Here is a 24,376-nt window from a genome sequence, read left to right on the forward strand (position 1 = left end):
GGAAAACCCATCAAATAGTTCAGTAATCCCTAGAAAGATACGGGAAATTACTTAAAGTGTATTTGAATATTTCTGAAAAATCTGTCATGGTTTTAATTTCCTGCAAATTTCCCCAAAAACTCTTAGTTTCAGGTAAATTCATGAAATTAGGGAACCAACAGAGTTTGAGTGAGTATGTCAGAAAATATCGATGAATTCCCAAGAGTTTCCAGGAAATGTCCTTGGAGTGGGGAAAATGTATACTGTTTTTTCCTGGAAAATGTCGCAAAATTTTCTTGTAACATCCCCTGAAGGTTTTCAGAAAGTCATGGAAGTTTTGATTCAGGAATTCTACAGGATTCTCTTTAGAAAGTTTGTTTTCCCCCCAAAAAATTCTGCAAGTGAAGGAAAATTCACTTGGAAGTGTTTACGGAACTTTCTTTAGCACTACATGAAGGTTCCTGGTAAATCTCTAGAAAAAAATAATGAAATTAGTTTAATTTTTTTAGTGAATTCTTGAAAGTTTTTGAGAAAGTTTCTAAAGTTCAAATAAAAATACCAGAAATTTCCTTGGAGAATACCCTGGAAAAATCTTTAAAGCTTCCAGTAAAATGTTATACTATTTTCAGTAAAATTATCAAAAGTGCCCCTGTAACTACTGGGAAACACAAGATTCCCTTAATTTCAGAAAACTTCCAAAAATCCAAACTTTTTCATGAAAAGCCCTTTAAAATCTGGCAACTGAGATTTCTGAGATTTCTGAGATTTCTGAGATTTGGGGAAAATAATGAGTAAAATCCCTAAATCTTTTGACATACCTGGAAAATATTCTCAAAACTTTTCAGGAATATTCTTGAAAATTATCAGAACAGCTCCAGCAATTCCAAAAAATTGGAAGGTTTTCACGAAAATTCCATAAAGGTTTATCAAAAATTCTGAAGCATTCTTTGAAATTTCCCTGGTTAATTTCAAGATTTAATTTTTTTTGGTAGCATTATGATATTGTTACCCAATCAAAATGTTAACTCAATTGCTGCCTTGTTCCTCAATATCTAAGTACAAGAAGTGTCAAGCAAAATTGTAATGGTTCTTATTCCATTACATGAAACTGCTCTGTAAATCATAAACTCAATATGGTGTTGCCATAACTTTGTATTCCTGCCATGATAATCATGACTGGGTATTAAAAGGGTTATATGCTTAAAGCAGTTTTTAAATCACACAAATGATTTATATGCAGAAAAATACCACAGTATCATCTTATCAGTCTGGACATGCCTACAGGCCATGCAGGAATGACTTTCAGCTTGATATCATTGCAGTTCTTAATTTTCAAGATGACTTAACAAGCACTTGGTAATGTGTGCACAGCCTGAAGTGTCTGGTTTAAACAAAATCAACTGAGTGCTACTTAAAGGAACCACAATACAGCTTATTTTTTAGTCCATTTAATAACTATCCATAGGAGTTTGAATGCCCTACATTGAGTGGTCATTGCTAAAACATTTTGACCTCTCCCTGTGGCAGGTAATTGACACTTGTCCTAACATTTTTAAGGGGTCCATCACAACATTAATCTAACACCCCTAGCAGGTGGTAACTGCATTGACATTTCACCCTCAAAGATTTAACTGGCTTAATTAGGCATTTCTCTTGTGTCTGTCTAAAGCCTTTTAGGCACTGAAACTACAAATACTTTAATCCACATTACCTGGACAATCAACAGTGGCTTGCAGATGCATTACAGTGAATTCAAGTGAGTCCCTTAATGGACACCTTTTTGGCAAAACACTTCCTTTAGTAGAGCATCTTTGTAGGGCTAAACATGGGCACGACATTCAGCTGACTTCAATTAGCTAATTGCCCATATTTGCTATGTGCTTCTGTTGGCATTCCAACAATCTGACAATAACATCACTTGTTATAAGGATGTTGAGTTTGTGCAATGTTTGCATGTTTACTTGCTGAATTTGGTGTGTTAGCATGAAACATTTGAGCTATGTTTTTGACATAGGTCATGTGTATTGCTTGCAGCAATGTGAGGCTGTGTGAGTTAGCTAAACGTTAATGACAGACTCATTTAAAGCTGCTGTTGGTAGTCACAGAGTATACATCTATTCAGAGAGAGGGACTTTGAATGTCAACACTATCCCTCCCAACCAGATTTCCTCTTAGCACCCCAAGGTGTGTGCAGTCATGATAGTGCCGGACTCATAACCAATCGGAGGATGTAGTAGGAGCCACCCCTTAACCAATCAAGCTGGAGATAGCTATGATTGAGCCGTCAAAGGCATTGGAAAACGCAGAGATTTAGCAATAGTCTGAAATTACTCCACTTACTGATAAGTACCGATGGGCATTATGACCTTTTCTCCAAACCCAGCAGAAAATGTTTTTTACACCATTCCTACCAACAGCAGCTTTAAATCTTACAATGTCAACCCCTCAACACTTTATTTTTAGCAGGTGTTATATTTGTTACATTCACTTGTTAGCATGCTAAAATTTCCTGATTACTAGCTGTGCAGGTAATGGTCAAAACCCAGTGAGTGTCAATCTTGTGTTTGTTTTGTGCCGGGGCGCTTGTTCTGTTTCTTTTGTCTCTCCCTTCTCTGTACTCCACACATGCAGCTCTCAGCCTCACTGCAGCAGCAGGTGATTGAGCTCACCTGTACCTGTACCTGAATTGGCAATCAAGAGCGGAACATTTAAGCAGGAGGAAGAAGGCTGCTAGTGCCAGTGAGCCTTGGCTGCATGTGCATACCTAACTGTGATTAGTGATTACTTCTTTTGTGAAAGTTAGGTGTTTTCTTGAGGCCTTAGAGTAGATATTGTTTCGGTTATTGTAGTGTTTTTGGTTAATGTAGTGTTTAAGGTAGTTTGGCTTCTCTATTTTCTTGGTATTTTCAATGAAGCTTGTTCTGAGTTTGTCATTTTTCCTTATATTGTAAATAAACCCAGTCTTTGTGTGAAACATACATGGCCAAACAAATGGACAAAGCTAAATTGAAAATCATTAAGAGCGAAGTCCAAATGGTTTTGTAACTTTATTCTCATAAAAAGAATTACATTTCTATGTTAAATTAAATAACAAAAATAAAATAATATTAAATACATCTTTCAAGTTCCTTTTAACAATTCCTGACATATTCAGGGTAGATGTGGAAATAAAACCAAAATTTGTGCAGTCACATTCAGTATCACAGCTCACATAAAACACCATACTGTATGTGCGTATACTGTTAAGTAAAAATAAAGCACTGCATACCATAATACATTATAAAGTAAAATGTAAGGTACAATACACAAAATTAATATAAAACCTTAAAAATAGGCCTCTGTATACAACATGACATTTAACATTGGACATGAGTCTGAAACAGATTTTTTAAAAAGAGGTCTTGTCCCAAGGATACTCAGTCTCTAAGGCTCCTCTAAACAGAACAGTACAACTATCTCACAACATCTTCACATCAGCCAATACGTAAAACAAAACATGGATGTCATTTCCAGAGGCAGTAAGACAAAAGCTTTATAAAAACAATGTCTTATGATAAAAATGACTCGGCGGGAGCAAACAGAGATTGCTTCATTAACGCATTATTTTAAGTAAGAGCTACTTGCTTAGGACAACCCGAATGCATGCTCAACATGCTTGAACTTTCATAGCTACTGCAGAAATGAACACAACTGGAAATCAATCCATTCAGATGTGGTGTAAAAACAAGAAAATTAATCATGAGTGAAAACTGAAAGGCATTTCATCCTTTGATTAAGGAAAGGATGTGATTCGCTGAGGGAAGTGTGGGGGGTTGCAAGCTAAATCATAAGTCATTCTGGTGCAATGCCACATATGGAGACCCTGATTTATACGGTGGTTTTAACTTGAAAATCACAAATCATAACAGGTAAACATTTGATGTGCAAATGTAGAGTTGGTGAAAAAAAAAATGCATGCAAGTTGTGGAACTGTGTGCATCTTCGTGAAATATGGCTGAAACAGCAAGAAAAAAACAAACAAAAAGTGTTCTTATGCAATAATTTAAGATATAAGGGAAAATATAGCTAATTATTTTTGGCAAGTAGCAGATTCAAACTATTTGGAGGCCTTGTCCCCACTCCAGGGCAGGCAGGGAGGAGGACAGGCTGGAAAGATGGGCTGTGAGCCAAATCCTGTCTGAAATAACTTATATATGCACAATGTGGCTTAAACCTTACACCCTTTAACCCTGTGAAAGTGTATGTATGTGTTTCATATGTCTGTAGCAATGCATGTGTGTATCTTGTGTGCATAAAATAAAGAAAAACAACTGAAGGAACATTCTGCCAGAGGGAGCATGAAGCTTGTTAAAGCAAAAGATAGTATATGTATATGGTGTGTGCGTGCAGCATTACAGTCTCTCCAGAGCTGAGGCATGTGTGTTGACATCCTGGCTCAGTCTGAAGCTATGACTCTGCTGTTATATAACCCTGCGTGTGGCTTTGCCTCTGGAGTCGGAAGAGGTGGGTGAGGGGTGGGTGCTGCCCTGAAGCCAGAGCCTCCTTTTGAAACGCATCATGTGAACACAGTGACTAAAACCGGCAATCGTGAACACATGCCGATGCTTTCAAACGGCTGTTCCTGGATGTTCCGCGTGCTGGATGTGAGTGTGAAGGTCTGTGTGAGAGGTACAATGTGACAAACTTAACCGTACATGAAGGATGTGCGTGCGTGTGTGTGTTTGTGGTGTGGGGTCCCAGCGCTGCAGTGTTTTAAAGCTAGTGTCAGTCTTTCTTTGTGGTCACAGGGCGATTGTGTTGGTCCTGCGCTCTGGAAAGCAGAACAGTGAGTTCAGGGGATCGTCACAGTCGTCGGGCAGCCCGTTGTCTGAGGCTGCCAGTGGATTCCTGCTAATGACCAAGTCCAAGCTGTCTCCTGCCTCTATAATTAGGGGCACAGTCAGACAACAGTCCAAGTCCCTGGTCCGCACACGGTTCACCTGGAAGATCAGACTCCATAAAATCATTCAACTTTTAACATACTTCCACTTTAAGAATATTTTAGAGGAGTAAAATGGTAGAATAGCAGTGAAAAAATAACTGTATGGGTCTGCCTCTGTTCAGAAACTATAACAAAGTAGCATGAAGGCAAAACATTCAATACAATAACGATTTTAGACAATATTCTCATTCCATAAAATAACTTCTTTTAGGTTAAAAATTAAAAAAGGGTTATGAAAAAGCTTTTGATTGGCATGTGCCTCTCTCGAGTCTCTACTGGCAGTTGTAAACAAGCAGAAACCTCTGGCCTAAAAATATGAGTCCAATGCAGAAGTGCTAAAAACTGCAGTTCATCGAGGATCTGCTTGTGGCTGGCTCCGGAAGTACCGGAAACCACATACACACCAATTCAAAAAAGCCAATCTTTACAGCGGAAACCAACATGTTTACAGCCTGGTAAAAAAGACGAGTGTAGTCTGGATAGCTCATTTCTCGATCGGCACACACTGTACAGGGGTGTGAATTTTTTTCTAACGCGCCAATTTCGAAGATATTGAGATAACGAGTCTTCCAATGAGAGGCACAGATAACTTGATTGACAGGCGGGAACACTGTAGCTGTTGGCTAGGAGGCTCAAAGCCCACCTCTTTACGTCACGATCGCTCGACAGCAGCAATATGGCTGCAGCCGACCATCGGCCTCAAAACAGTGCTTCAGAAACAGATGGGTGACGTCATGGATACTACGTCCATATTTTATACAGTCTATGGTCTCTACTGGCAGTTGTAATGCTAACCTAAGCAAATTTAACCATTGCCCAACTGTGGTATGAGTGGTATTTTTTTTTTCAATGCACTGAAACTGACAGTACCTGAAGAATGCGGTCATAGGGTTTCAACCCTGCCAGATCAGCAGGGCCATCAGGGCGGATCATGTTGACATAAACCCCTTTCTCCAGAAGACCATCAGACACACTAAAACCAAAATCATGGCTCTCAATGTCCTTCCTCATAGTCACCTACAGATGAAATGGAAATGAAGAGTTACAAAGAATGTAGAGCACATTACACATTCAGACACATAAATATAGATGGGTTTGGCACCATACAGAATGCACTCAAGCATTTTAGCTTTGCAATTTTATAAAGTTGGGGGAGTGGCTATAGAAATATGGTTAAAAACTGATGCAGCAGACAGATATACTAACTTTAGTTATACTTTACTTTAATGAAAGTTCATACAAACTTAACTCTCCTGTTGTGTTCGCTTCTCTGGAACAGCAATAATATTCCTGGGTCAATTTGACCAAGGGCATATTCAATTATCCAAAAGTGTCAGAACCCCAAAAGATCCCAATACAATTATTTTATATCTAATTTTTAACTCCATTACTTACCATTTAAATCAAGATTTAGTGCATTGGTGTTCTTTAAACCTCACAGATCAGGGTTCAATGAGGATAACTCACTAGTTTTTATTAAAAATTAATGTTAAAACTGTTTTTAATGTACATTGTAAAGCCCTAAATATAAATACAATAGTTTTACATGACATGACTTACCCAAGCTAACAACTGTTAGCTTGGGTAAGTATTTCTCTCACTGAGGCCAATAGATTTTGAGGTGATGTTTCTCTTTTACCAGTTTGGACATTGAAATAAAGAAATACATTTTAGCTTAGCTTATCACCACTGGAAACAAAAAGATTAAGCTTGCTTCATGTTGCAGCTTTTTCTCTTTTGTAATGAGTAGGCGCTTAGCTAACTAGCAACTGGCTGCAGTTTTATACAGAGGAAACACTGGAAATTGGAATCCTATGTTCCATTTCACTAATAGACGGAAAATAAATAATTGCTTTAATTTAACGACTGGAAACAAAGCAGTAGAGCCCAAATTACCTCAAATAATCTTATCTCAACGATACTATAACACATTCAGAAAAGTGCACAGGTATCCAGCCTCCACCCTCTGTGTACACTAAACAGGTGAAGTTTTCATGGCCACATGCTTCTGTGTCATGTTTTTCTTTTTGGATTTAAACTCATTGGATAACAAGCTCAGCAAGTTTAACCAAAACAAGAAACAGCTTTAATGTGGGATTTCAGATGACTTCCAAAGATATCATTACAAGATGTGTCTACTGCAAACACTTTATATTTCCACAATGAAGGACATTGACGTGGACTTAAAGGACAGAACCGAACAGTGTTTTGATTACCACAAGTGGAAATAATGTCTCAACATATCAAAATCACCATTTACATAAATAAGATAAAGATTGTTGATATGAAGTATCAACATTTAAAGCAGTTGGAATGATAATAGATACTTCCCAAAGTTGCTCTTCTTAAAAATAGCTCTTTAAATCTAACTAATCCAAAGTTCATTTTAGCTAGCACTACTGACTCAATGTTGAAAGCACTTGCTGTGTCCCCTACACAAATACAGAGCAGCTACATGCACCGATGACTCTTAACAAGACGTCTCAGGGAGCACACAGGCACAGTCTGGAGTCACAGCATGTGCAGCTGCTACGGAAATATTTAATGAGTGCTGTGTGTTTTTGTCATTCACACACTGCAAGTCCTGACTGGCCAGGTTACCCACTGGGTCCAGTTATACCGTACTGACAGACACGATGAGTCGAGTCGAGGAGTCATGCAGGTAGGAACCTAATGATGGGCAGACTCTCTCAGGACGCTGTTGTTTGTATAATGTTTATCAAGCTGTGAGTGCAGCTCAATGTCAACTTTTTCTGACAAATTTGGCAAATGATGGTGGAATTTTATGGTACAAAGGTGCCATGCTTAGTAGAATAGGAGAAGACAAACAACTGTTGCTGTGTAAAGTAACAGCAACCAGGTAAAAAGGGAGAATTACAAATCACTGGAGGAATAGTGATGTAGTCTAGAATCCAGTGTAAGTTATATTCTAATGATCATCACTGATACAACAGGTAAAACCTAACAGTTTTTTGCCATGTACTTTCTTCAGATAGAACAGTGTCATGCATTTTCTGTACCCTATTTAGCTCGGGTTAATCCTGTTTGTGCCATTTGTAAGTGTAATTCAGTTCCAGGATAGCTTGGAAATCAGAGCAGATCATCAAGCTCATGTGTTATTCGCTCTGGCAGAGGCATCTGATACCCCTCCCATTCAAACAGATTTGCATCCGACCTGATTCAGTCACAACCATTTGTCTAACATAGGGAGAGTTTAAACACTGTTGAGGCAATTTCCTAAACAACAAAGATGGCTGTCACTGAAGTGAAACTTTCTAAATCTATCATGTCACCACTGAATTAACTGGATGGTAGTTTAAGTTCCTGATTAATGGGAAGTGTTCGCTGAAAAATCATGTCACACCAAACATATGACCATTCTGTTCAACTCAATGCCATATAGAACTGAATGATGAAACTAGCTACCTAGCTTAGCAGCTAACTGGTTTGCCTGGTTGTTGCATTCAGAGGTCTTCTGGACTAGGGTTGCCAACTGTCCCGTATTAGCTGGGACATCCTGTATATTGGGCTAAATCGGTTTGTTTCATACGGGACCTCAATTGTCTCGTATATTGACTATTAACTCTCGTAAATACAGCAGACTGCACTCAACAGATCCTAGATCAGATAAAATGGCAGTGGCAGATCATGAGCCAATCACACCGCCTGTCATCCAATCACAGGCCCCCTCACGCGCATCAGTTGTAAACAGCGCTAATGTGCCAAGACTTGTCATGTAAGGACTTCTCTCTAGCTGTTCAAAATGACAAAGGACTGCTTGAGTCAGTCAAGAGCAGCAAAAAGTATCCATGGAAAAAGTACATTTGGTGAGTCATACTCCTCTTTTGCATTTAATTTTTCTTTTGCCTGTTTTTTGGTGTAAAGAGCAAAATTCAGGTTTCTTTGAGGTGTATTCATATGAGGTTACATAATGATACAGTAAGGATTAAAGGGAATATACACACTTTCTGCATTTCCAGTTGAATCAGAATATGAATATATGCTGAATTCACACATCATACTCACACCACCATGGCACTGTGCACCTGTCCCTTATTTAGTAGTCTGAAAGTTGGCAACCCTATTCTGGACTGCACCTGGTGATAAAGCCTCTTGGAAATAAACTGACAATTTCCTGTCCGTCACATCCAGGGATGCCATGATAGTGCCTCACAGGTGAAAAAAAAGGGCCCCCTGTCCTCCTTCACTACTTTCCTTTTACCAACCTAAGACAGTGCTTTATTGGTTTTGGCTACTTAGAGCTTACCGGCTAAATTCTGCAACAGTTGTTTTTAGAAATAGTTGAGTCATGTTTTAGTCAATTTCTTCAACTTATTTTAAAATTGTTGGTTCATTCATTTCAGTTTAGCAACGTTTGTTCCAATAAGAGTTTAACCTGATCGTGTTTATAGGCAGACTGATTTCAGAATCTCAGTTGAGTCAGACAGCATGCTAATGTTTGCTAACTGGCACAAGATTAAAAAGAAAACAATTGAGGCAGACAAGAATGTTGTAAAGTCAAAATCTGCACTATTTACTGTGACTTTCTGTAAATAATCTGTCAATGTAATGTGTTTGTCTGTTCGTTTTTGGATTATATATATTAATTTACTTTCCCTTTTTTTTAAATTATTATACATTTTTGTTCAGTTTTGTTTTTGTCTGTTTTGCGATTATTTATATTTATTTACTTTCCCTTTTTGAAATTATTATTATTAGTTTAATTTATTTGTTTTGTTTTGTTTTTGCCTGTTTGTTTTGGGATTATATTTCAATAATTTACTTTCCCTTTTTTAAATTATTTTTGTTTGTTTGTTTGTTTTTGTTTTGTTTTGGGATTATTTTTATGTTTTAACTTTCCCCTTTTTTAAAATGATCATTATTAGCATAATTTTCTGTTTTGTTTTGTTTTGTTTTTGTCTGTTTGTTTTGGATTATTTCTATTTATTTATTTTCCCTTAAAAAATATTAGAATAATTTGTTGCCATGCCATATGAAACTGAATAATGACACGAGCAACCTAGCTTAGCAGCGTACTGGGTGCCTGGTTGTTGCATTCAGAGTGGTGTTAAAGCCTCTTGGAAATAAACTGACAATTTCCTGACCGTCACATCCAGGGATGCCATGATAGTGCCTCAAAAAAAAAGCCCCCTTTCCTCCTTCACTACTTTCCTTTTACCAACCTACGACAATGTTTAATTGGTTTGGGCTAATTAGGGCTTACTGGCTAAATTCTGCAACAGTTTAGAAATAGTTGAGTCATGTTTTAGTCAATTTCTTCAACTGATTCTAAAAGTGTTGCTTTATTCATAAGGTTTGTACTATCCAAAAAGTTATATTACATATATTATAATAATATTTATGGTATGGATTTTTGTTGTTTTTTGGGGCGAGAATGTTTTCCTATATGTAAAACTTATGATGCCAGGTAAAAGAGCTACCTTGTGCAATGCCAGAGTGGTAGGGGACAGGATGTCTGTGGGGTCCCCTTTGCCTCTAGATGTTGCATCTCTGGTTCCGGTTGACATGTTCTGGTTGCTTCTGGTCTTACACTCTACATGGACTCCCTCCCTCTTAATAGGACTAATGTCAGACTTAAACATTGAGTCATCGTTGGTTTTGGTCTCCTCTAGGTACAGACTGAGAGCGCTACCTGTCATGGATGCCTGAAAGAGCATAAAATAAAGTGGATTAGTAGAGGGTTATGGGAAAGTAAAATACACACACATGCACACACACACACACACACACACACACACACACGGATAACCTATCATAAGTGTATGCAAAGCCTGATTCTGGAAAAGCCTTCCTGGGTCAGTATGGCAGCAGGTGCCCGGCCTGTCGTGTCAGATTAAATAACAGATTACACTCTGGTGATTATCATAATGCTTCATCTGGCATGTTCATTTAGGCTGACACTGGTCTATGAATAAACCAGCAGGACTAAACAGATGGAGCAGGAGAAAAAACAGCAGCAGGGGGAAGAGGAGGAGGAGGGGTGGAGCTGTCAGGTGAGGCCTACCTCAAGCTCCCTGAGAATTTCAGACTGGCCGCAGGTCTCGAGGTCCTGCAGAGCCTGGGACCAAAAGCTGTCTTCCTGGTTCAGGGTGCCATGGCAACGAGGAGGGCTGACGAATCTATGACAACGCAGGAACCAGAACATGAGAGCAGCCCTGCGATCTCGCCGCCGCTGGTGCAGCATGGGAAAAGCAGTTTTTTTGGGGTTTTGTGCGCTGGAGAATCCCCCCTCGGAAAATCTCTCAGGGCCTCATTGAGGACTTTATTTTTTAAATTCCCTTGAGGCGGCTCAATTGCTGAGGAGTCCGCTATTTTAGACAGAGCCTTTAAAAGGAGTTCAATTGTACAAAAGTAATGTCACGCAAAAAAAGAGCAGGGTATTGAAATCATGTGACACAGAGTTCAGGTGAAAAAAAAAGAAGAGGTGTGAAGAGACACATAAGGCTGATGTATCCTTGGGCGCTTTAGATGCTTTCAGGAGAAACGGTTTTGTTTGTTGTAGACAAGGGGGTGACACAAAAAGATGCATCTATGTGAAACACCAAAGAGCTCGTGGGCAGTTAGTAAAGCAGATGAGAGAGAGAATACCTGAGAAAGAAGAAAAAAAGGACAGTTTGGAAAAGCACAAAACAGGAAAGCATACAACACAAATGGAGAGGAAATAACTCAGACAGTACAGTTTGTATTTGTCAATGAACCCAAAGAGGGGAAAAGAAATCACAAAAGCTCTTATTTATATGCAGAGGTGGAAAATCAAGGAAAAATGATGCCCATATTTACTCAAGTCAAACTACTACATTTAGAAATAGAGCCCTGTATTCAAAGTGCTCTGGTGAAGTTTGGAAGTATAACTCGAATAATTAAATTAGTATCTAGCCAACTTTGAGGTTTGGCCCTTCTGAAAGGTCACACAGACTTCTCTGAGAGGTCATGAGATGTTGAAAAGAGCAAAAAAAAATTGAAAAAGTTCATGTTCTGGACTTGACATTATGTGTGAGAAATTTTAAAATTACAATGTACCAAGGTTACCTTTTTGGGGCTCTGAAAACATACAGAAATCTGAAAATCACAGTAAAAACGTATAAGTGAAGAGCTAATTTGCAAAAACAATTAACTCACTTTTGAAAAACTAGAAAATGTTTAAAAAAAAAAAAAAAATTTCAATTACTAGTTTTTGGTATTATCAATCAACTGAGGTTGGTGGCTTTGACTAAGTCAAAATGACCTTCCTAAATCAGAGGTATCTTGAAAATGTAACTTTATTAGGAATCTATATCAAAAAAGAAATATGTTTTTTGAAAGTGTATAAATGTATCTGTTTTTGCAAATGAACTAGTTCTCTCAACTTAAAATGATAAGTGAACTAGTTGCATGAATTATTTTGAGTTCAAACCACTCTTGCTGTTTAGTTGTGCTTACATAAAGATATAAGTTCAGGGTACAAAACTAAATTGCCCTGCATACTAATATAGAGTATTCCTAACATATAAGATGGAGTTGTAATAAAAAATTGAGGTTTTCTCAAAAAAAATTTGCCTATTGTCAAGAAAACTTCATATTTTTTACTACTTAGGCAGGGGAGGTTTATTTATAAAGCACCATTCATACAAAGAAGAATTCAAAGTGCTTTACAGAGTTAGAAACAAAAACCAAAACAGTAACAATCAACAAAAACATACAGTAAACACTTCAAACATTTGAATTTTATATGTGGCTAGTTATGTTTGATCTACTCTCTGTGTACTTGTGTAACTTAACGTACATAGTAAATAGGATCTTATTGTTATTTATTTAAATTAGGAGGGATTATTATAAATAAATCAGCCCCCTTCGCTGCTCTGAAGTCTGTAACTTGCAGAGTCTTACTGTCCCGCCGGACACAGAATCACTTATCATTTTAAGTTGAGATAACTTATAAGTTTTTACAGTGACAAGGGATCACACCAACTTTCTAAAAGAAGGTTAAGAACTACTGGGTTGATCTGAAAAAGTGTTCTCTATTTGTTTAATGTATTACATGTGCATTCCTTATCTTTTCACCTCAGTGGAGCAGAAGTATAAAGTGATGTAAAATTGGAATATCCAAAAAAGTCATTGAGTAATAGTTCTGAAAAAGTACTGACTGTCCACCTCTATATATGATTTAATAAACAATAAAAGCCCTATATTATGAAATACAAAGAAACATTTAAAGCTGCACAGAAATGAAACATGTTGACAGACAGTAGATTGCATGTCTGTGCACTCACCCAGGTATCTTGTCCCACTCATCTTCAGTAAACCTTCCATCATACAGTGAGGTGTGGTGAAGAAGGCCTGCAGAACTAGAACTAGTTTGGCTCCTGTGCTGTGTGCGACGCCACTCACTCGGATTGAGCAGAATATCAGACGCTTTGTGAAGATATGTTCCTAAAAAGCCAAAATCCACTGACCTCATTAGTATGAGAAGTTAAAATCTGTGATTTTTTTGACAGCGAGAGCCGTGTTGTGACTCACCTTGGCTGCTGTAGCCTGCGTCAAACCCTGAGCTATCCCAGGAGCTCATTGCGGAGTCTATACTGGGCACAGTGGCAGAATAAATCTCTGAGTGTTTACTGTTTTTTGGGAAGTCTGTCAGATCGTCCTCTGTGTCGCTTAAAAACGCAGCTTCTCTGTCCACGAAGTGACATCTATCAGATCCTGGGAATAAACAAGAAGTTACAGAAGGAAACGGCATCATCATCCTCCAAGTTATTCTAAAATGTAAAAATAAAACACGCCTGGATGCCTTTGAATCTGAAATCAATAAATTTTAGGCATGATAAACTCTGATGTATTCTCTTTTTATATTGTTTTAGCTTAAATTTGGCATTGAGGGAATGCAAGAGAATAGACAAAGGGAAGTAATGAAAATGATTTGTGCAAAATAACAACTGCAACGAAACATCTTGTCTAAAGGGAAAGAATGCCATGTAACATGACAGTTGAAAATGAAAGAAAAAGTGATTGTGTGTACAATAATACTGCTGAGAATTCTCATATGTCTCTGATGTTTTTTCACTTCTTTCATGTTGCTTATTTGAGTGAATGCATTGTTCAGTTAATTTTTTATATGCTGCTATAAACAATCAAAACAATTTGAATAGAGGAAAACAACAACAACGTACGGTCAGCTTGTTTTTTTATTTTTAGGGTGACCGATTCCCCGGCCATCTGCAGGAGGTGGATGGCCTCGCTCAGTGGTTTTCCTTTCAGACTGACCCCATTGATTGCCAGGACTCTGTCCCCTATGTGAATGGCCCCGGTCCTGTGGGGTTAGGAGGGCAGAGGAGACAGAGACACCAGATTACACCAGACAGTACCGACACGCTGACCGGGGAAACTGTCAGGCTGCCAGTGCGCCGACTGAACCGCAAAACAAAGAGGCTTCTTGTTGCAGACAAAGACGAGACAACCATTGTTTAGTGTGTTGTTTATGTTGGAGACGGAAAAAATGCTAATAAGTGCGAACTACAGCTATGACTTACTCTTCTTGACCTCAGGTATGAAGGTGACATCATCTCCTCAATTAACTATCATGACCCCCTCCTCCCCTGCTCACCTCTCTGCCAAGCCTTTCTTAGTGAGGCCAGAAATGACAATGGGGTCAAAGGGCTCCTCTGTGCCTGAAATCGTGATGCCCAGGGGACCGTTATATCTCTTCAGCTCAACTGTGTAGATTATAGAGCCCGACATCTCCAACTCATCTGCAGCACATGGAGGGAACAGCAGAGATGGCACATATGATTATACACACACATTATGAGGATATTCAAACTAAAATACAAATATTCAACTACAAGTAACAGTCCTGCTTTTCTGATATTGTAACATTCAACACGAGTGAAGGTACCAGTCATATTCAAGCTTTGGCTTTACTGTCCAAATGTAACAGGCTGCTGTGGGCCATAGGGTCCCATATGCAAGAACTAATCTCTCTACGCTCTCATCCAATCACATGCGTGCTTTCTTTCACAGATCACCTTTCTTTTATGTACTTGTTTGTAAGATCAACTTGTTGTATAGAATCATAATCTACGTTTAAATAGTGACCTGAGCTGTAAAATAAATGTGAATTTTAGAGTATTTCAAGAAATAATGGAATCAAACTGAAACTTAAAAGCGGTACTAATTGTACTTTTGTTATTGTTCACTTCTGCTTCAATAACAGGTTGTACGTTTGGTGTATTAAGGGGATTAATGTACCGATGTTGTCCTCATCTTTCTGGATTCTCAATTTGACCATGTCCTCGGACTGATCCAGGACGTGCATGGCGTCCTCCATGGTGCAGTTCTCCAGCCGCACACTGTCTATGGCGAGCAGCCGGTCTCCAGGCTCCAGAGTGCCTGTTCTGCCGGAAACAAAGAGAAGAGAGAACCACAACTATTAACTGGGGCCATGCAGGGCCTGTGCTGCTTCCTCCTGACTCACTATGAGAATCCTATTAGCCCCATGTCGCAGTGGGATCCTTTGGAGTGACCCTAACCTCGCCTTCAACCTAATCAACACTGAGCCCTTCTGAAATGTGTCTGCACTGTCCTACTGATCCAGTTTTGATAGCTCAATCCAATTAGGCTCATATTACACAGTGGATTCACCAAACAATTTTATTTAGTTCTTTAATAATCCCACATAAGCCTCAAAAACAAAGTTCATCCTGAGCTGTAAAGCACTGAGATATAATGTCTCTGTCATAACCTCAAATAAATCCCTTAGGCTGTTATATAACAACTATTTTATATAATTTGTAGCCATGTTTGATGGGACGTACCTGTGTGCTATGCTCCCTTTTCGAATGTCAGAGATGATGAGGGGCTTGCCAGGTTTCTTACTTGCTGGTAAAAGAAGAAAAGAGTGTTTTTTTTGTATCTCAGGATTTAAAGTGTGGATAAAACTGTATCATGTCTCAACATTTACACCACTATAATTCCTTTAGCCGCACTCAGCTCCCCATTTGTGTATTTTTAGAGCTAGTTAGAGCGAAAAAGGGTAATAATGAATGCTGGTACAGGCCAGTATTATTCAGAGGTAATGAGGTATGTGCTCTCATTGTTTTGCAAGCTTGAGTTGTATGGATCACAGAACACCAATTCAAAGGACATTTACTATTTTCAGGCTCTATGGAGTAATATGTTGCAACACTGCCCCCTGCTGTATGTCCAAGTGTTTCCAAACTCACCACTGATGGTGATGCCAAGCTCCACTCCTCTCCTCTTTGGTAGTTTGACATGGAAAGTGCCACTGCTGGGGACCACTGACTCTATTTTGGGAATCAAAAGGTGTATGTGAGTAAGAAAGAACAAGTATACGTATACATAGAACAGAGAGACAAATGAGATACCTGCAACATCAAACTCGACCTCCACTGTGACTTTATTTGCCAGAGCCGAGTCTCTGAGCAGCTGATGGGCTTCTTCCAAGGTGCCATCTTCAGCTGGGATCCCATTTATTGACAACAGTCTGTCTCCAACCTGCAGCAGCCCACACCTACACACAGAAGAAAAAAAACACACACACAAACACTAATAAGTGAAAGTAAATGGAGCGACGCCTGCGAGCTAGTTCATGCAGACAACTCGAGCTGCACTGCTATATATGTCACATGTCCCACTCTCATAACCATCATCCAATCCTGCCCTCTGCCTCTCAAATTGGCGGGCTATTTAAACTGGAAAAATCTCCCATCTCTCCCTCTGCCTGTCAACGCCTCTGCTGCCTGCATGCCTATAGATGAATTTTATTTCTACCACCACCCCAGCATCCACCTGTGGGCTCCAGGGGGGTGTTCATTATGTTTTGCTCATCACTCCTCAATGTCTCCATGTAAAGCTATCTGCAGGGAGTGATGAGGCCGACGCCTGGGAGCCAAACAAGGAAATGTATTTGCGGTTACAATATAAAATTCAAACATGAGTTTATCTGAATGAAATTACTTAGTGCAGGGGTTCTCAAAGTTTTTTGACTTGCGTACCCCTTTTCAAAACCAATTTCAGCCAAGTACCCCCTTGCATGGCAGAGAAAAATTTTCAGGAAATAATAGTGTCATAGTAACATTGAAATGAAAGATGACACAAATTCTATACTTTTGTAGTGCAATATTTTCAGAAATAATTAAAGATTGTGGCAGCTAGTCCTTCTGATGGCCCAAGGAGCACACCGATTTATTTCTGTCAAACAAGAAGCATTTCAACCACCTGTCCATTGTTATCCTCCTGGCCGCACTTTTATTATCATGCAAATGTACGTGATCACCCGCTGAACGATTGACGTCAACAGTAGGAGACCGTCTGGTCCAAGCGGTTTTGAAAATTCTATATTTTATGAATGAATATGCTGGATTGGGAAATAGTGCTCCATTTGATGTTGCATTGAAATAAAAATTAAATGCTAGGGGTACGCGTACCCCCATTTGGGAATCTGACTTAGTGAATTGATTTGTGTTGCAACAGTTTATACAATAAAAAAAGGAGGGAAAACTATTTATTTCAACATAGTTCATTGGTGTAAATGTAACAATATCGTACAAATCATATTATATTACTATATGTTGATATGATAATTTTTTTTGCTATTAATCTGTTTAATAGGTCTAGAAAATATGAGAAAAAAAGTGACATGGATGTCACATTTCCTAAAAAAATAAAGGTAAATGTCTTCAATTCCAACTTTATCTCCTTGGGGATTCTTATAAAGTAACTGTGAATGATGCTAGGTTTGGAAAAGAAACACCTGACAGTGTAAAAAAAAGTCCAGCAGGTATCAAAGAAATGTATACACATGGATAAGGTTATACCTTTACTGTTATCTAATATATATCAAGTTAAATTGTTTTTAATAAGAAGTTAAACCCTAGGTCCCTCAGTGCCTCAGCTCCTCAAAATCCAAACCAAATTTGAGGGTCTTGAGTCAGATGTCAGTGATAGCTACTTTTCCCTTCGCACAGAACTGAAATGATGAACCCACTTACATAATGTGGCGTTATATTCTCTATTTGTCATTGGCTCAAAGGCTCAGAGAGAGAAACTGGCCTCCACACTAAATATTCATGGACTTAACCCAAGCCAAGAAGCAAGAAACTTAGGTGTTTTATTTGACTCTGATTTTAATTTTAAACCACATGTTCGTTTTATTACCAAAACACCTTTTCATTATTTAAAGAACATTTCTAGAGTGAGGCCGTTTCTCTCTCTGAGCAACACAGAGAGACTAATGCACGCTTTTATTACCAGCAGGTTAGACTACTGTAATGCTCTCCTTTCTGGTCTTCCAAAGAACACAATTAACGCACTGCAATTAATACAAAATGCAGCAGCACAAGTTTTAATGAAGACCAGAAGGAGAGCACACATTACGCCTGTTTTAAAATCTTTACATTGGCTGCCTGTTTCTTTTCGTCTTGAATTTAAAATTATTTTACTAGTTTTTAGGCGCTGCATGGCCTCACACCAGACTACATATCAGCTTTTAGTGTATGAACCAGAAAGGCCTCTCAGATCCTCCGGCTCTTCTCTTTTAGCTGTTCCTCAGAGGAGAACATAAACATTCAGTGACGCTGCTTTCAGCCACTACGCTCCTAAACTATGGAACAGCCTCAGAGGGTCTGAGGGGAGCTATTGAGACTTTTAAACGTAAACTAAAAACATATTTATTCAGTCTGTCTTTTATACAGGGTTTAACAATTTTATTACTTACTTTTTACTGTTATATTGATTTAAATGCTGCTTTATTATTTTATTGATTTTAACAGTTTATCTTATTTTATTTTTATTTATTTACTCAGTTTTATTGACATTTTACTTTAACTTATTTTAATTACACATATTTTATTGTTGTTGGTGTGCATTAGTCTCTATTTTAAAATCCATTTCTGTTTTTTAATATGTCTTGCCATTTTTAAATTTCTGCTTCTTTCTTGTTTTTAATCGCTGTAAAGCACTTTGGGTTGCATTTGATTTGTATGAAAGGTGCTATATAAATAAAGCTTGATTGATTGATTGATATTTATTTCAAAATTAATCCACCAGTGATGTCATTATGTCCGCACAAGTATCAGATAGGCTTTATTTTGATTTCTTCTTTCAGGATAATAATAAGTGACACATTCATGCCATCTGACACCATTTATCACATAAGCTGAATGTTTAAAATACCATCTATAGTATTACATATGACTACCAGGCTTTAAATAGACACGCAAAGCACTGACCTTACATGAACGTTTAAAGTCACTTCAGTGAACGTGCTCACTCACACACACATACAAAATGACACAAACATCACACATTTAATCAGACCCCTAATTGCAAGGGCAAACACCGCAGCACTGTCAACTGTTATTAATTCACTAACCACCGCTGCTTGTTAACCTTGTATGGAGGCTGAGACACCAACATCACTGGCGGAAGCTGTACTTGAGTCACTCCTGCCTAAGTGCTTCTGGACTAATCATGGTACAAAACCCAGAGGAGACAACCCCCGCACTGCCTGCAGACACCGTCATTAATCTCACAAGACAAGGACAAATACAGCATGCTGGTCTGATTGGGTGTTAATTAGACTGCAACATGTAAACTCGATCAATAGAGTGCTACATACCAATAGAGGGGACAGGTTAATCTATATTTATCTTTAAAGCACTCCAACACAACAAAAGTTATCTTATAAAGCTTTATTCAGAGCAGGTCTTCATTCTCCTCAGCATTAGTTCTCCTTTGCAGAAAACATTTCCTGACCTCATGACATTTCATGCCTGACCTTCCTCATTAAGGAGATAAATTACATTTCAAGAGTCTAGATATGTTCTAGTATCTCTGTAAGGCAAAAGGTTAGCATGTCAACACTAACCATGTCAGTTCTAACTAATGAATGTCTTTGTGAATGTATCGGCCTTAAACCGAGGCAATGGATATCTTATGATTTATTAGGGTTCATCCTCAGGGGGTATGAATAAGAAAAAAGAACATTTAGATGTGTTAAAGGCTAGCAAAGCACCTAGATTATTTGAAGAAGAAGAAATAAATCGTTAACCCTCCTGTTATGTTCCTTTCTCTGGAACAGCAATAATGTTCCTGGGTGTCAGAACCCCAAAAAATCCCAATAATTTTTAACTCAATTACTAACCATTAAATCAAGATTTAGTCCATTGGTGTACTTAAATTCTCACAGATCATGGTTCAATGAGGATAACTCAATCGTTTTTCATTTAAATTCATGTTAAAACTGTTTTTAATGTACATTGGAAAGCCCATTTAATTTTTTATGAAGTGATGTTGATAAATTAACACGACACCTCTTCTGTCACACGCTGCCCAGATTTTTATGCTGCATTTAGCTGGTTTGGAAGGCATATATGATTGATTATCCTCATTGAACCATGATCTGTGAGAATTTAAGTACACCAATGGACTAAATCTTGATTTAAATGGTTAGTCATATATATATATAAAATAGACTTTTAAAAAGGGTCAATTTGACCCGCAACATAACAGGAGGGTTAAAGAAACAACCTCTCAACCCAGCTGTTCAACAGTAATCTGATTAGATTCAAGATTTCAGATTGGATCAAATCTGGAGAACGGGTTGATCTACAAAAAAAAAGTATAACAAAGTGGGTCTGGATCAGATAATCTTGTTTTTTTATCTTGATCACACCTCCAGTTCTTAAGTGATTATCTTTCTCCCAGCAGCGGGAGTGTTTATTTATATCAAACAATAGAACATAGTATATATTTAGCATATTTTGCACTTGAATTGGTGTATCGCTACTGTTTCATTGTACATCAATTGGAAATCGAATTGTAGGGGCACCGTTGGCCTAGCGGTCTAAGCGTGTGCCCCATGTATAGAGGCTATAGCCCTTGTTGCAGAGGTTGCAGGTTTGATTCCAGCCTCAACAATTTACTGCATGTCCTCCACCACTCTCTGCTCCCCACATTTCCTGTCTCTCTTCAGTTGTCCTATCCATTTAAAGGCCTAAATGCCCAAAAAACATAACTTTAAAAAAAATAAAGAAAATCAAATTGTAACAAAAAAAGTGAACTTTGAACTCTGGCAACCTTAATGAACAAAGTCCCTTATATTCAACATCTGTATCTGGATAAAATTGATCCAATTACTTTGAAAAAACAGGACAAAAGTAAGACAAATGACCTCATCCAGGACAACAAGGAAGAGGATATTATTTTTGACAAAAATGTAACCTTTGGGAAAAACTGGGCCCTGGGGAACATAACTGTTTGTATTCATCTAATTGTTATTGATCAGCCTTGACCTACAGCCAACATGCCTCTGCTGATGCTAATATAGAGTAACAATGAGAGGACTTTATTTGCAAGAGTCCTTCACAGATGTTTTTATTTTGTCTGCTTCTAATGGTTTTTTAACCCCTTGTGACCTCTTGTGACCCCAACGCTACCATTCATAATTTCTGTCTCCACAGAATTAGACAAATGCTGTCCCAGAGAACATGCCTTCAGCTGAAATTCTCATTTAGACAGGGGCTAAAATTAGCTGTTTTTTTAGCATGTGGTTGAATGTTTAGCACAGGGGCCTTGTTGCCTGTGCGTCTAGTTGAAAGTGACTCCATATATGATATTTGTTTACTCGTAGGTGTCTCAGTGAGTTACCTCTCAGCAGGGCTGTCGGGCTCAATAAAGCGGATGACGGGGGGAGCAGACAGGGTCTCTGTGGCAAAGACACCTCCCTGCAGCTGGAGCCCAAAACCTGTGAGTGGATCCCCCCTCAGGACGATCTCACTTGTTTCCACATGGAAAATCTGCCCTCCAGGACCAACAGAGCTGGATGCCAGAGACACTGCGAGACAGAGACAGAGGTAGAAAGGGAGGGGACACAATAGTGAGAGAGATATTAGTGGAGTGGCGGATAAATGGAGCAAGAGAGGGATTGTAGTGGACAAAATATGGAGACGGGTAAAGGGATGAGACATGCACCCACAGAGAAGACACAGGAATGGAAAGGGAATGAGTCACTCTTCAGAGTATACGTCAGTCATGCTATCATTAGGGATCAGTCAAATCTGTTCACACACTGAGGGGGCACATGAAGGAGAGTCGGTTTAACAAAACTGTGAACATTTTACAAAGGTCAGTTCACCTAAATTACCAAAAAGCCCTTAGCTCTTAGATAGCTTTCAGTTTTCATTATCAAAGTTTTCTGCCTCCAGTCCAGTCCATTGACGTTGATATGCATTTCCCTTATAATGCTAAGAGCATTAAAAAAAATTACACTTAACAAGAATAACAGTCTACAGCTATGCTGGGAGCTCTGAGCCTGCACTTATAAACAGTTAATGCCTACGCAAGCAAGATAATATACTCAGAACTCACGGCTCAAAATGACATGCTAAAACGTTTATGTTCAGCAGGACCATCTTGAATGTCATAGTAACATTTGCTAATATTAAAACACAGGGTGAAGCAGAAGGTTGTTAGAAATGTTAGCATTTTTTTATTTATTTGCCCAAGTGTAGAAAGGATTAAAAACTTGACAAGGTTCTAGTAATGGGCCAAGTTTGTTCTATTTTTATGGCTATCTATCCTCTTACAGCAGTTAGCTCTTTCCTATTTAGCTTTATAGATAAATAGGGAAACCAAAAACCTGAGGTGGTATAAAGTACGGTGGCCCTGAGAGCTCACAGCACTGCAGCTTAAGAAAACACATGCAGAAAGACAAAACACAAGCAAATTAATGAAACATCTTCATCAATTTGACAACACATGCACAGCATTTAGAAAATACGCTGCAAAGACCACAACACAACACATTTGAAAAACATGCTGCAAATAGACCGAAACACAACGGAAGTGGTTCCAGAGGACACTTAAAAGTGATGGACACGTCCGGACACGCTTGTTGTTGACGCAGATTTTGAGTCACAGCGCTACACCACTGACGGTAAGAGAACCTTAATAGCGCTGTGACTCAAAATCTGTGTCAACAACAAGCGTGGCTGGATGTGTGCATCACTTTTAAGTGTCCTCTGGAAACACTTCCGTTGTGTTGTGGTCTTTGCAGCGCATTTTTCTAATGTGTTGTGTTGAGGTCTTTGCAGCGCGTTTTCTAAATACTGCGCATGTGTTGTCAAATTGATGAAGATGTTTTCTTAATTTGATTGTGTTTTGTCTTTTTGCATGTGTTTTCTTAAGTTGCAGTGCTGTGAGCTCTCAGGGCCACCGTAATAAAGGGATTAATCAAACTGCCAAAACATAAACACATTTTTGGTTTACAGAGATTCAATGCACAGTGCTAAATCACATTGCTCAACACTAGATTACACTAGGAGGCAGAAGTCAGCGGATACAACTCAGTAGGTAGTTTGGTAGAGCTAGCTAAGACTGACATGGCCAATTACAACAAAAACAGTATTTGTGTAAAGTAGGTTAGAAGAGTTTGATTCAGTTGTCATTCATGGTTTCACTTTATAGTTCTATTGAACTGTAATATTTAAAGGAGAGACATTTCATTATTGATATATAATCCGCCTGACAATAAAAAAAAAGCCCACACGTTGACAAAGCGTCACCAGAAATTGTGACCTTCAGTAAACCTGTGAAATATTAAGTTTAATCACCATTCATGCATCCTTATACAAGTAATCTAGCCAGTGATAAAACAAAAACTGCTTAGATTGCACAACACAGAAGATCATTAACATTTCTTTGTCATTTGATTGTAAAACAAGAGGAGGGTTTGTCATACATGAGCTCTTGTGGTCCTTCTTCCTGGTCCTTCTCTTGCCAGTGGAGCTGCGAGGACTGTTTGGGGCAACGGTTGGGATGGGGCAGGGCAGGGTGTTGCTCCCCTGGCTGCTGAACCCTGAGGTGGCTGTGGAGGAAGGGGAGAAGCCACCACTCACCAGAGCTGAAAGGAGACATAGTGACTACGCATTTCAAAAGGCAGTTACCACCATGACAATTTATTTTCAGCGACAGCAGCAGTCTCAGAGTGCGTTCAGAAGAAGCATGCTACAAAAAGAAAGAAAAGTGTTTACAGTGCTGCTATTGGAAAAGATTTAACAAACGTGTAGAAGAAAAGGCTCGCTCTATGGTGTCTTGCCAGCAGCAGTGCTGTCACAAGCGATAACTTACATTTGCAGTGGTCCTGCTGGTTGTGTGGGTGGCTCGGGCTGCTCCATGTCTTGCCGTGGCTGGCATGTGGGGGATGGCAGTAGTTGCTGCTTTGGTCCCAGTGGTGATGGTTGCTCTTCTGCACTTTAACTGCAACAAAATAGAGACACACAAATCAATTGAGTGAACCACATCCACTCCTCTTGTACATTTCCAAATTCTACCCATGAAATCACCCTTTCACTTCTATGCTTAAATTTGTACCATATTGCACACTGCCTGGGGGATAAT

The 24,376-nt window shown here is 38.8% G+C and overlaps 1 protein-coding gene across 1 annotated transcript in view; it reads right to left on the minus strand.

The window, feature by feature from the left end:
* Positions 1–3,013: 3,013 nt before the first annotated feature.
* LOC117821352 (glutamate receptor-interacting protein 2-like) overlaps positions 3,014–24,376 on the minus strand; it is a 47,150-nt gene continuing 25,787 nt past the window's right edge. The window contains exons 10-24 of the mRNA XM_034695556.1: positions 24,107–24,235; positions 23,718–23,879; positions 21,626–21,812; positions 16,342–16,487; positions 16,180–16,260; positions 15,772–15,835; positions 15,206–15,351; positions 14,562–14,706; positions 14,128–14,267; positions 13,478–13,660; positions 13,231–13,390; positions 10,986–11,100; positions 10,402–10,626; positions 5,831–5,977; positions 3,014–4,958 (exon numbers count right to left, since the gene is read on the minus strand). Of these exons, the coding sequence (XP_034551447.1) occupies positions 4,761–4,958; positions 5,831–5,977; positions 10,402–10,626; positions 10,986–11,100; positions 13,231–13,390; positions 13,478–13,660; positions 14,128–14,267; positions 14,562–14,706; positions 15,206–15,351; positions 15,772–15,835; positions 16,180–16,260; positions 16,342–16,487; positions 21,626–21,812; positions 23,718–23,879; positions 24,107–24,235 (2,228 nt within the window). The 3' untranslated portion in view covers positions 3,014–4,760. The remainder of the gene's footprint in view (positions 4,959–5,830; positions 5,978–10,401; positions 10,627–10,985; positions 11,101–13,230; positions 13,391–13,477; positions 13,661–14,127; positions 14,268–14,561; positions 14,707–15,205; positions 15,352–15,771; positions 15,836–16,179; positions 16,261–16,341; positions 16,488–21,625; positions 21,813–23,717; positions 23,880–24,106; positions 24,236–24,376) is intronic.

Source organism: Notolabrus celidotus, chromosome 11 (genome assembly GCF_009762535.1).
Source record: "Notolabrus celidotus isolate fNotCel1 chromosome 11, fNotCel1.pri, whole genome shotgun sequence".
NCBI lineage: Eukaryota > Metazoa > Chordata > Actinopteri > Labriformes > Labridae > Notolabrus > Notolabrus celidotus.